The sequence below is a fragment of the Gambusia affinis genome, linkage group LG21 (assembly GCF_019740435.1).
Source record: "Gambusia affinis linkage group LG21, SWU_Gaff_1.0, whole genome shotgun sequence".
NCBI classification, from domain to species: Eukaryota; Metazoa; Chordata; class Actinopteri; order Cyprinodontiformes; family Poeciliidae; genus Gambusia; species Gambusia affinis.
In genome coordinates, this window is record NC_057888.1 from 20822763 (window position 1) to 20835011 (window position 12249).

A 12249-nucleotide genomic window follows, 5' to 3' on the forward strand; every position below is an offset into this window, starting at 1 on the left:
GTTTCACCTTATGTATGAGCTGTATTCCACAGTCTTCTCCGTGTTGCACAGTACTACCAGGTGGAACATGGAGTAGATGGACCAGCTGGTCAGAGTGCACTAAGACATGTTTCAGTGACGTGGATGATGTGGGAATCAGACGCCGATTTCGCAGCTGCAACCAAACACTCTCGGCTTTCAACCGCACGCACACACATCCTGTGTGTGATGGAGACGATGAGGAACTTGAGCCCTGCAACACTGAGCACTGTCCAGGTGCAGAACCCTTCATCCTTCATGCACATAAACAGAATATGCCTTATGCACCGATCAAATAATTGTACACTTCTGTCCTTAAAGAGATAGTTCATGATGTTTGAGGTCAGTTTAGAAGAAAATGAGCAGTTCATGTTTCAGCTGATATGGATGATGCTCCTATTTGGCATACAAATGTGGCCCTGCAGCAAATAGACCTTATGCAGATGGTTACTTTTGAAATTGTTTAGGTGGAATTTTTTTTAATGGTCAGTTTATATCTTCTAAAATGAAAATGCTAACTACAATACAAAGTATTTTTCGTTTATTAGCCTAACCTCCTTTTGAGGTGTGAGTTGCTAACAGTAACAGCTCACTTTGGCGTTGGTCCTTCTTATTCTAGCCTAGTCTTTGCCTCCAGTACCGACTAGTCTGTATTTTTATTAAATTTTACCTGCCTTGGAGTCATCTAAGGCAGGTAAAATTTGAAATGCTTATAACCTTTTGAAAGAATATCACTTCAAAAATTGTGATCTACTCCTTTAACATGCTAACTTTAGCCGTGTTCTTCCAGTGCATGGAGGCTGGTCGCTTTGGTCCCGCTGGTCTCGGTGTTCGTCTGATTGTGACTCTGGCGTCCAGACAAGGGAGAGGCTCTGCAGTTCACCGACGCCACAGCATGGGGGCAGTAACTGCTCTGGGCCTCACATACAAACAAAAGACTGCAACTCCCATCCCTGTTCAGGTACTCTGTCTACACATGCAGGAAACATTGTCCTCACACTCTTTGGTTTGTGTTCTGTGTCAGCAGACTTTGTTTCCCTTTAGGCGTGTGTCCAGAGGGCATGACGTACATGACGTCAGCGGAGTGTGAGGCTCAGGGCGGGGCGTGTCCGAGGGTGTGCATGGACATGACCTCCGCAGACGTTCAGTGCGCCACCTCCTGTTATGACGGCTGCTACTGCGCCGCGGGGTTCTACCTGTTCAACAGCAGCTGTGTTCCTCTGGCGCAGTGCCCCTGTTACCACCAGGGGGAGATGCACCCAGCGGGAGCCACCCTGCCTGCTGATGCCTGCAACAACTGGTATCCCTCTTTAGTAATCCTTTCACTTCAGACCACAACTCCTGTTTCTGTTGAAACACTTTTCATTACAGCTGCAGCATGTAACTTTTATTTAAAAAATGTTTTTTTTTATTTGTTAAAACTGTCACCATGTCATGACAGTTTGTTATGAGACAGATAATCTGTGAAAAAATTGATCTCCCATACCCTTGAGCTGCTGTTGCTGGAAGAAGAAAGCAACCGCTCCCAACCTTAAACAACCAATCAGAGGTAGGGGAAAGGTCTGATCGCTGTCAGTCAGCCTCATGTACTCGATGCTAAATGTGTTACTGGTGGAGAAACAGCTTTACCATTACAGGAAAACGGTAAAGCTGTCATCGGTGGCCATGCTAACTAGCCTTAGCATTTACAAGATGTTCTGCTAGCTGCAGCACAGCAGACAGTGGGATGAGCAGCGCCACATAGAGGATGATTGACAGCAATAAGATCCATCTCGTAGCTTTGATTTGTTGTTTCTAGTTAGTACTGAGAGAATATGGAGGAGCTACATTTTTTTTCACAAACTACTGTCACATAATGAGAGTTTCAACAAATATGTGAAAGAAATATTTTTATAAAGGTTCAATACTGCAGCTTTAACTCCTTTTGTCATGTAAACAGCACCTGCACTGATGGAGAAATGGAGTGTGGGACTACTCCATGCCCAGGTGAGCACTGTGTGATGGACTGGTGTTTTCCTGTTCTCTTTGGGTTTTCTTTATGCTTTATTCTGATTATTATTATTATTATTATTATTATTATTATTATTATTATTATTTGTTTTGTTATTTTGTGTCTAAGTGGACTGTGGTTGGAGCAGCTGGACTCAGTGGAGCGCATGCACTCGGACGTGCGATGTGGGTATCAGACGGCGGTACCGCTCAGGAACCGATCCTCCTCCAGCCTCCGGAGGTCGTCCCTGCAAAGGAGAGAGAGTCGGCGTCGACACCTGCAGCGTCGAGCCCTGCCTGGGTGAGAACAACCAGATCACTGACGGTGTCAAAGTGATGTGGAATGGATGCTTGGGAAAGGTGAAGAATACGGCTGTCGTGATGTGTCCGAAGGTATCAGAGAGCCGTGGAGCTCGTGGTCGAAGTGCTCTGTGACGTGCGGAGGAGGTTACCGGACCCGGACCCGCGGGCCAATCAGGACCCACGGCACAGCCCAGCAGTTTAGCGCCTGTAACCTGCAGCCGTGTGGTAATACTGATCTGATCAGTTATTGTTCCTTCAATAAGTGGGCTCTCATACATACGTAGGTGTAGTTACTACTTAAAAATTTTGTTTTTGCACCAGAGAGAAATGAGGAACCGATTTGATTCGCTACTAATCCTTACACTTTAACTAATACATTTTAGTCTCTAAAACAATACATATGAGTAATCCATTGTGAGTTGTATTTCTTGTTTTTATTTGACTCGTATGCTGTCAGGTGGGGGCAGGTCTTGTCCTCCAGGCCAGCAGTGGACACAGTGCGTGGTGGGACCTGTGACTTGTACTGACCTCACTCTCAACCTGAGCAGGAACTGCACTCCAGGCTGCCAGTGTCCACATGGGACTGCCCTGCAGGTCGGTCATAGAGGTCCTGTCTAACCAACAACAGTTGACCGAAGTCTTCTACAACTCCTCATGAGTCAATCGGATGAAATCGCATAAAGAAGCAGCATCAATTCAATTCAGACAGGTTTAGAAAAATGAATAAAAACGCCGGAGGAATTTGTCACATAGTTTTGGAGCAGCTACTGGAAAAGCCCAGTTTCCTCCATTTTTCAACTTTAGTCTGAAAACATTAAAATCATATTGTTCAGCAGATCATTCAGGTAATGGGGTATCAGTTCATTTTTAAGATTTAAAAATAAGCAGCAAGGAAGTTGTCTTAGAATCAGTCCTAAAACAGAAGCAGCTGCTGCTCCTTTGGGACAGGAGTGATGTGGTGTCACTGGACAAGCTGCAGGCAGATGACCTGTGCTAATCCAGTGTAATGAAGGCCTAACTGACCTTGTCAAGGTCACCAAAATACAGGGACGGCTTCACCCTTGCAATCATTTTTAACTCCCAGTACAGCCTCTGTCTGCTGACGTTCAAGGAGTTATTCAGAATAATCCTCATGTTTCTGGTCAAGGTCAGTTCTTAAAGGATCAAAATCCAGCTGGTCAGAACGTTTAGAAACATAAGTTGGTGTTTTTTTCTTTCTTTCTTTCTTTTTTTAATTTGTGCCATCCATTCCAAACACTGAAATGAGTTCTGACAAAATGCTTTATTGGTTTGTGACTTCTGTGTGTATGCTATGCTTCCTAGAACTCAAAGGGAGCATACAGAGGTTAGAGAGATGAGCACTTTAACATAAAGATAAACTACTAAAAGAAATCTCTCCATTTTGTCTCTGCCATGGGCTTGTGGAAGTTGGCTAAATGACTGCAGTTACTTTTTCTGGTTTACTTCTTTTCCTCAAGTCAGCTGAAGAACTAGGGAATAAAATAAACAGGTTTAAAATGAGGTAAAACCGTTGGGTGAAGGTTATGCGTCATAGCAACAGGCTCCACCACAGCATCATGGTTGAGCCAGGAAAGGAAGGGACACAGACTCAAGGTGATCAAACGCCACCGAGTTAGAAGTTAATGGCTGCTGGAAGCAGACATCTGTTTATACATGCACTTTCAATGTTACTCTGAAAGCTATGAAGCTTTTCTATTTTCAGGACGGTAAGTGTGTGCTTCAGTCGGACTGTCCCTGTGATGCAGATAGAGAGCCATACAAACCTGGAGACACTGTGCCCAACAAATGCAAGAACTGGTAGGAAAATGCAGCACAAGCTAAATCTTAAGTGTGTTAAGGGAGAGTAAAAGTGACAGACATGTTTCTAACGTTCCAGTACCTGTGAAAGAGGAAGGCTCGTAAACTGCTCTCGGATCAGCTGCAACGGTAAGACGCAGGACAAAACTCTAACATGTAGAACCTTCTGATGTTTACACGCCATCGTTGTGTGACGCGTGTCCAGTGGACGGCCAGTGGTCATCATGGACTCCCTGGAGTCTGTGCTCAGTGTCGTGTGGAGCGGGTCTCCAGTCTCGGTATCGGTTCTGCTCCAGTCCCCAGCGGTCAGGCAGTGGACTCCCGTGTCTTGGTCCTCGCCGCGAGGATCAAGTCTGCATCGTCCCCCCATGTGACCGTGAGCAAACCACCTGTTGAGTTGTGGTTCATGAACGTTACCAACAGCACACAAAGTTACATCGGAGTGTTCTGTTGCACTGAATGAACCAATTTAATGCATTTACAGTTGCAGTAAACCAAACGTGCTCATTTAAGTAATTTTTATTTTTTTTTATAATGGCTCGTCTGTAGTTGACGGGGCCTGGGGTCGGTGGAGTGACTGGACGGACTGCTCCAAGTCGTGCGGTGGAGGGATCCAGAGCCGGAGGAGACTCTGTGACTCCCCCAGTCCTGAGGGGGCCGGGAGCTACTGCGAGGGGCTGGGAACAGAAGTCAGAGCCTGTAACACCGACCACTGTCCAGGTAGCCTGGAGGAACTCGGCTCAGGACGTAAATTTAATTTGTCAAGTCAACGTCAAGTTTATTCATACAGCACTTCTAGAAACAGCTTAGAACTGCTCCAAAGGGCCGTACAAAGACAATAACACAGTAGGATCAATTAACGAAGAGAAAATAAAACTGAAAACTCACGACAGGAAAGTTACAGTATGGGGCCTCAATTAAATGCCTGCGAATAAAAATAAGTTTTAAGAAGTGATTTAAAATAATCCAGACAGTAGGCTGATCTAATCTGGAAAGGAAACTTATTCCAGAGAGCAGCAGCAGCAAAAAGAAAGTCTGGTCTCCTCTGAGGGAGATTCAGTAGCAACTTATTATTTGATCTCAAAGTTCTGGATAGAGATTGAAGTTTGAAAAGAGGCCAGCCCATTTAGAATAATATCTTTTTAAAAAAAATCTTCAAATCCATCCAATACAAAACAGTCAGCCAGGGTAAAGAGGGCAATATTGGCCTCAAATGTTCACACTTCCAGACGCCTGTGATTTGTTTGTCTCCACTGTGTTGCATGCATCAAAGAATTGCCTCCCAGTTTTTTCATCTGTTTGCTCTAGTGCCGCCTTGCTCCAAGGTCCCAGGAACCGTCTTCAGCAGCTGTGGGCCGTCCTGCCCTCGATCCTGTGACGACCTGTCCGTAAGTGTAGTCCAGCAGAGTGCTCATCTTTAAGGTGTTTTCTTCTATGTTTGAAAACAAATCCATGTCACACTTCCAACATTTTCATTGAACATTAAAGTTGGGTGGGTGTGACGTGACAAAATGTGAAAAAGTTCAAAGTGTAGTCTTAAAAGCACTGCACTCTGTACTTTCATCCTGTTGACATAAACCGATATCTTTACTCATCTCCCAGCACTGTGAGTGGCACTGTGAGCCGGGGTGCTACTGCACCGAGGGGAAGGTCCTCTCAGCCAATGGGACGGTCTGCGTAGCGAGGGACAGCTGTCCCTGCTTGGACATAAACACCGGGCGTCGTGTGGAGCCAGGAGAGTCCACTGAGGCCCCTGATGGCTGCAACAACTGGTTAGAACGATGGAGACCAAAGGAGCACATTGAGTTTCTGGTGCTTTGTTGATTATAAATCTGCAGAGAAGCGTTAGCTCTGTTTCTCTGTGTTGCAGCACATGTCAGGGTGGCAGGTTCAACTGCACCAGAGAGCCGTGTCCAGGTGGGTAAGGTCACCTTAAAGGTCTGAGCATGTCAGTCAGTCAATCAAGTTTATTTTTTTAGCACATTTTAGAAACAAGTCAGTTCAAAGTGCTTTACACCATAAAAACACAATAAAACTACAAGTGAAAAATTCCCATCAATAAACATATAAATGTTGGTGAGTGTTTCACGTATTGTGGCTCAAAGGCAACTCTAAACAGGTGGGTTTTAGTCTCGATTTAAATGAACTCAGTGTTTTGGTTGTTTTGCAATTTTCCAGAACTTTGTTCCAGATTTGTGGTGCATGCTGGTATTTAGTCAGAAGACCAGCTGCAGCATTCTGGATCAACTGCAGCTGGAGGATTAGAGATAAACCTATAGATGAGTTTGTCTACATCTTGATGAGTCATTAGTTCTTTAATCCTGGAAATGTTCTTCAGATGATAGAAGGCCGACTGTCTTTATGTGTCTCTTAAGATTCAGGTCAGAGTTCATTACTACACCCTCATTAGGGCCTCTACACTAATTTCCAGCTGTAATAAATGAAGCTGTGTGCTGACTCTCAATCGTTCCTCATGAAATGAATTTTTACTTCTAAACTAGCTGGAACTAATTGGTACGTCTCTGTTTCGTAGTGTCAGGCGGGTGGTGTGAGTGGTCAGAGTGGACTCCCTGCTCCAGAACCTGTGGGGCGGAGTCAGTGTCCCGCTACAGGAGCTGCAGCTGTCCTGAGCCTAAAGCTGGGGGAGATCCCTGTCCCGGACAACAGGAAACGCACAACAGGATCGGAGCGCAACTACAGAGACGGCCCTGCCCTGTTGTCACGTTCTGCCCAAGTAAGATCCTGGCAAAAACAGAGGGGAGAAAGACGTTTTAAAAAGCTGTTCGTACAAAAACAGTTTTGGTAAAAAGGTGAGCTGTTTGATCAGGTGAAACGGTCTGCCACTGTTGAGTGGATAAAACAGATAAAACAAGCAGGTTAGAACTGTGACTTTAAAAATAATATGTATTTTTATATTATAATTTTAGACATATTCAGGGTGTTTCTTAAAATGCCCCCAAGGGCACAGGGGCATTTTTTTTTCTCTTGCATTACCTCACAAAACTTTTGCGTTACCTCGCAAAAGTTTTGCAGTGTCAGTGTCAGATTGCAGTTCAATCATAGAGATTGAATTAGACATGAAAACGGCCCTTTATTAATCATTCAGACTACCATCACAGAAAAGACACAGTCAAAACTGTCAGATATAACTTTAGTACCTCATGAAAATAACTCAGAAATAGCCCAAATAGTTTGGATGTATTTTCTCTTTCTTCTTGCGAACAATTTCCTTACATCTTAGAAATGATGGAAAGAGAAGGAAAGTCCATGTTTGACCTGTTTTGCTTTTGCATTTTGCACAGAGGTTTGTGGTGCATTTCTGTTCTCATGAAAAACATATACAACTTCAGATATCTCACAAACCACATATTAACTTATATGAAAAACCTTTCATTAGAGCAGAAAGTATGATTCCCACCGCAAGAAAGACTTTCAGTAAAAAACCTTTGGGTTTCCCAATTTTACTCCCGGTTAGCTGGGCTGCATTGCTAACACTTACTTTTGATTCCACTGTATATTCTTTCACTTTTAGTCCTCTCTGACAGACCTGCTGATAAGTTCATTCATGTCAGTTACTTATTCACTCAGATGCCTGTCTTACAGTTTGTGTGTGTTCCACTGATAGTTCACGGTTCCTGGAGTTCCTGGTCTGCCTGGTCAGAGTGTGATGAGTGCGCCGGCTCGTCTATTCGTAGCAGACAGTGTAACAGTCCCCCTGCCAGGTTTGGTGGCCTCCCCTGTCTGGGCGAGAGCCGGCAGAGCCGCAGATGTCACGACAACGCCACTGTCTGCTCAGGTCAGCCCACTGAGAGGTTTCATTCTGACTGTAACTGTGTTTAAACACAGAGATGCTCACCAACTCTGAGAAGCTGACTCTTCACACGCTGTAGAACCTTCTCCCAGCAGCTTTGTTAAAAGGTAGATTCATTTGTGTTTCTCAGACTGCGGTGGCGGTCAGGAGGAATGGCCGTGTGGGAAGCCTTGCGCTCGCTCCTGTTCAGATCTCCACGACGACACGGACTGCTTGGACTCTCCCCGGTGCATCCGGACCTGCGGTTGTCCAGGCGACATGCTGCTGCAGGACGAAGTGTGCGTGGCCAGACAGGAGTGCCGCTGCAAATACCACAATGGCTCAGCTGCCGGTTCGACACGTCTTCCATTTACTACCTTGAAAGAATCAAAAATGGAAATTTGTTGTTCATGTCAGAAACATAAAACTGTGTATTTCTCTGCCAAGATGGTTTGGGTTCCAGGAACGTGTCATGGGTGTGGCCTGGTGGATATGACTGGCAGTTTGCAAATCCAGGGGATATCATCATCAGTGACTGTAAAAACTGGTAAAGCTGTCTCTCCAACGATTACAATCCCTTCAGAACTTTGGACAGTTCTGTATCGATTCCACATCTTTTTATGCTTTTTTTTTTATTCCTCAGCTCGTGTGAGGGTGGTGTTTTGCAGTGCCAGTCTGTCCCCGGTTGCCATGTGGATGGGGGTTGGAGCCAATGGGGAGCCTGGACCGAGTGCTCCCTTCCTTGTGGCAGAGGCGTGACGTTCAGGAGGCGTCTGTGCGACAACCCGGCCCCTCAGGCCGGCGGCAGAGGCTGCCTGGGTGCAGCGGAGCAGAAGAAGGACTGCAACATGCAAATGTGCACAGGTAGTCATCTAATACACGCTAGCATTTCTACATTTATTCTACCTTCAGTTTAATTCCAAACTTTGCACAGAATATTTAGAGATTTGGTCTTTTTTTTTCTGTTAATTCATCCTGTGAGTTCTGGTCTGCTTTGTGTCCAGACTCGGTGGGTCCTTGGCTGCTCTGGTCTCAGTGGTCTTCTTGCTCAGTGAGCTGCGGTGGAGGGCAGCAGTCCCGTTCTCGTACCTGCACCTCTCCACCTTGCCACGGCGTCAGTCGCCAAAGCAAAATGTGCAACACACAGGTCTGCCTCGGTGGGTCTGACTTTCTGAACCTTATGTGTGATTTCCAACATGACATTCAGTCAGATTTCAATGTCTGCAGGAGTAAAGTCACAGATTGTCTTGTGAGGTTCCTCAAGATCCTACTTTGGACTCTACTCTATTCCAACTCAGTGTAGTCTCAGTAGACTATGTGTCTATGTGCTGATGATATGCAATTGTATTTTTGTTTTGGGGCTTTTGCATTTTGTATTCTGTCCACCTTGACTGGGAGACAGAAATGATGTATTTGCTTCTGAAAACATTACTCGTGTTGTAAGTGAAACCCAGGTATCAAAGATCAGTCTGTTCAGTTAAACTTGTGAAATGTAGTGTGATTTTTTTAAAAAGGTAAAAAGTGATTTTTTTACCTGTGAAAACCTATAGCTCCTTCTCCCAGTGCTCCCAGTACTAATTGCAGAAACACACCACTCATTCAGAAACAACCAATCAGAGAAAGGAGGAAGGTTTTGGTGCTGTCAATCACTGTCCCATGTGAGCTGCTCACATCGTCCCACTTGCTCTGTGCTACACTACACCTGGTTAACCAACATAGCCCATCAGGAATGCTAAGGCTAGTTAGCATAGCTCTGTAACAGTAAGTTGTTTTTTTGCCATTAGCACATTTAGCTTTGCATTCACAAGGGTGACTACCAGCGCTAAGTCCCTCCTCCTGGCTCTGATTGGTTGTTTTTTTTTTTAGAACCACTACAGTAGCACTGAGAGAAGGTGGAGGACTCGATCTTTTCACACTTTATGTCTCATAATGTCGTAGCAGCACACTGTTACGGCATGGTGACAGTTTTAACAAATATGGGAAAAACTGATTTCGTAAAAGTCAAACACTGCAGCTTTTAAAAAATCTACTCATGACAAAGTACTGCAAAAACGAGGAGGAACGCAGTGTGATAAAATGTGTAAAAACATCTGTCATTCTTTGAAAAAAGATCCTACACAAATAAAGTGACTTGCGTGTGTTTTTTGAAGATGTGGGCTGCCCCCCCGGTAAGCTGTACAGGGAGTGTGAGCGTGGAGAGGGCTGTCCCTTCAGCTGCGCTCAGGTCAGTGGCAGAGAGGGCTGCTACTCCGACAGCTGTGAGGAAGGCTGCCACTGCCCCCCGCACACCTACCAGCATCGTGGAACGTGTACACCGGTGGGTCCTGAGCAACTTCAGGCTGGGCAGTTGAGGATGGGTTGAGAGGGAACAAACTGACCCCCTGTGGCCGGTGTGTTTCAGGAGTGTCCGTGTCTGGTGGATGGAGAGTTCCTGGCCCGCCTGCAGAGCGTGTCTGTCACACCCGTATCATCTCTGCTCTCCAACAACGTCTCAGAAGGGGGGGAGCTCATGTCTGGAGATGCACTGACGCATGACTGCAGCACCTGGTGAGTCCAGCGTGTTGTTTAAGTCGGTCTGTTCTGCTGAACAGCTCTACAATTTACCCTGGGATCGGGTTCTGTTTCCTGTAGCGGCTGTGAGCATGGCAGTTGGAACTGTTCCCTGGAGCTCTGCCCCATTGACGGCGGGTTGTCACCCTGGGGCCCCTGGAGCCCCTGCTCACTCTCCTGTGGAGGTCTGGGAGTGAAGACTCGTTCCAGGACCTGCACAGAGCCGGCCCCGGCCAACGGTGGGAGAGACTGTCAGGGGCCCCGCCAGGAGACCACCTATTGCCAGGCCCCTGACTGTCCAGGTGGGGGTTAACCTGAGAGAAAGCTTGTTGATGAAATGATCTGTTCTATGGTTACAAGACTTAATTGATTTGCTTTTTTTCCAGCTCCTGTTGTTCCAACAGTGGAACCAACTGTTCCAGGTAACGTCTTTGCTTTAATTTAAACATTTGTCTTCTTCTTCTTCATTTTTACTGTACATGCTGGTCGATTTCTCTAGAGAGGGTCTGATCTTATTTTTGTAGTTTACACTCATTCTCTGCTTTGACCTACCAACTGCACTTTCAGCTAATTCTAACTTTGCCTTAACAGCTATAAAACTAGAAGAAAAAAATGACATTTGAAAAATTTTCAGCTTACCTACTGACTGTTTTTGTTAGCGCAGAAAAAACACCATGTAAATAAAAATCTCTGTTGAGCTTAGCCTCTTATGTTAGCGATTAGCACTGTTAGCATAACTAACATCACTCAAACTGTCTCTCCTTACTTTAAAGTGTAACTACCCCCAACATAACCATGAGTCCGTGTGAGATGGTTTTATACCCAAAGTAGATGGTACTTTCTAAGTTTGATCTAGATTTCTAAACTGACAGTACCTAAGATAATTATCTAAACAAGTTAACACGAAAATGTCAAAATTCACAGAGAGACTCATATAGAAACCTTGGTAACCTGTTTATATTCATCAGCAAAACAAAAACGTTAACTTGGAGGTTATTTACACTTTAGCTTAACCTTTTTAAGAGGCTGGAACCTTAAAAAGATGAACCACTTTTAGTCTGTCATTCAACCTTCCTGTTATCTGCTGAAAATATCAACCTCGCTTAAGATGGGAAAGACCAAAAGATGCTTCAAAACACTGTAAAAGATGGTTCCCTTTAAATATAGCATTACATTTGTGCTATATAGTTACATGCCTCACCATGACAATGAGAGTGACTTACTTTTTCTTAAAGTGGTAGCACTTTATTGTTGTGTACAGTGATAAAGACCAGACCTTTTTCTTTCCGACGAGCTGGTTAAAGATCAGGATCGCCAAAGTTGATCTCAAGTTGATCTTCAGCGCCTTTTTTACCATTTGTTTAGAGGAGGATTCCGGCTTCTCTTCGTGGTCGCTGTGGAGCTCCTGCACCAAAACCTGCACCGACGTTCAGACCCCTGCTGTAAAGTCTCGTCATCGACTGTGTGCCAGACCTCCCTGCTCTGGAAGCGCTCACCAGGAGAAGGCGTGCAACTTGCCCCAGTGTCCAGGTCTGACTGTCACAGTTCCCTCTCCGGGTCAATTCTGGCAGGTTTCTCTCAGAACAAACCCTACCTTCTATATTTTTTTATTTATTGTGATTTTTAAATGCAGCAATAATTAAGAAACAGCGGGCGTGGTTAGTTCCAAAGAAAACCGACCTGTTTGGTAAAACAGTTACAGAGGCCCTTTTCACTCTTTCTCAAGTAAGAACCACAAACGTTAATATATCTTTGGGAGATTTATGCTACAGACCAACAGA

The 12249-nt window shown here is 45.0% G+C and overlaps 1 protein-coding gene across 2 annotated transcripts in view; it reads left to right on the plus strand.

Moving 5' to 3' along the window:
* sspo (SCO-spondin) overlaps positions 1-12249 on the plus strand; it is an 84721-nt gene that overhangs the window by 43238 nt on the left and 29234 nt on the right. For both annotated transcript variants that reach the window (XM_044104293.1, XM_044104294.1), the window contains 25 exons: positions 52-255; positions 809-979; positions 1063-1318; positions 1958-2004; positions 2138-2308; positions 2401-2535; positions 2768-2904; positions 4034-4128; positions 4208-4257; positions 4334-4504; positions 4678-4848; positions 5437-5516; positions 5731-5900; positions 5999-6045; positions 6662-6862; positions 7754-7924; positions 8070-8270; positions 8366-8465; positions 8562-8782; positions 8923-9075; positions 10069-10235; positions 10320-10465; positions 10550-10770; positions 10855-10890; positions 11834-11998. In XM_044104293.1, the coding sequence (XP_043960228.1) occupies positions 52-255; positions 809-979; positions 1063-1318; positions 1958-2004; positions 2138-2308; positions 2401-2535; positions 2768-2904; positions 4034-4128; positions 4208-4257; positions 4334-4504; positions 4678-4848; positions 5437-5516; positions 5731-5900; positions 5999-6045; positions 6662-6862; positions 7754-7924; positions 8070-8270; positions 8366-8465; positions 8562-8782; positions 8923-9075; positions 10069-10235; positions 10320-10465; positions 10550-10770; positions 10855-10890; positions 11834-11998 (3687 nt within the window). The remainder of the gene's footprint in view (positions 1-51; positions 256-808; positions 980-1062; positions 1319-1957; positions 2005-2137; positions 2309-2400; positions 2536-2767; positions 2905-4033; positions 4129-4207; positions 4258-4333; positions 4505-4677; positions 4849-5436; positions 5517-5730; positions 5901-5998; positions 6046-6661; positions 6863-7753; positions 7925-8069; positions 8271-8365; positions 8466-8561; positions 8783-8922; positions 9076-10068; positions 10236-10319; positions 10466-10549; positions 10771-10854; positions 10891-11833; positions 11999-12249) is intronic.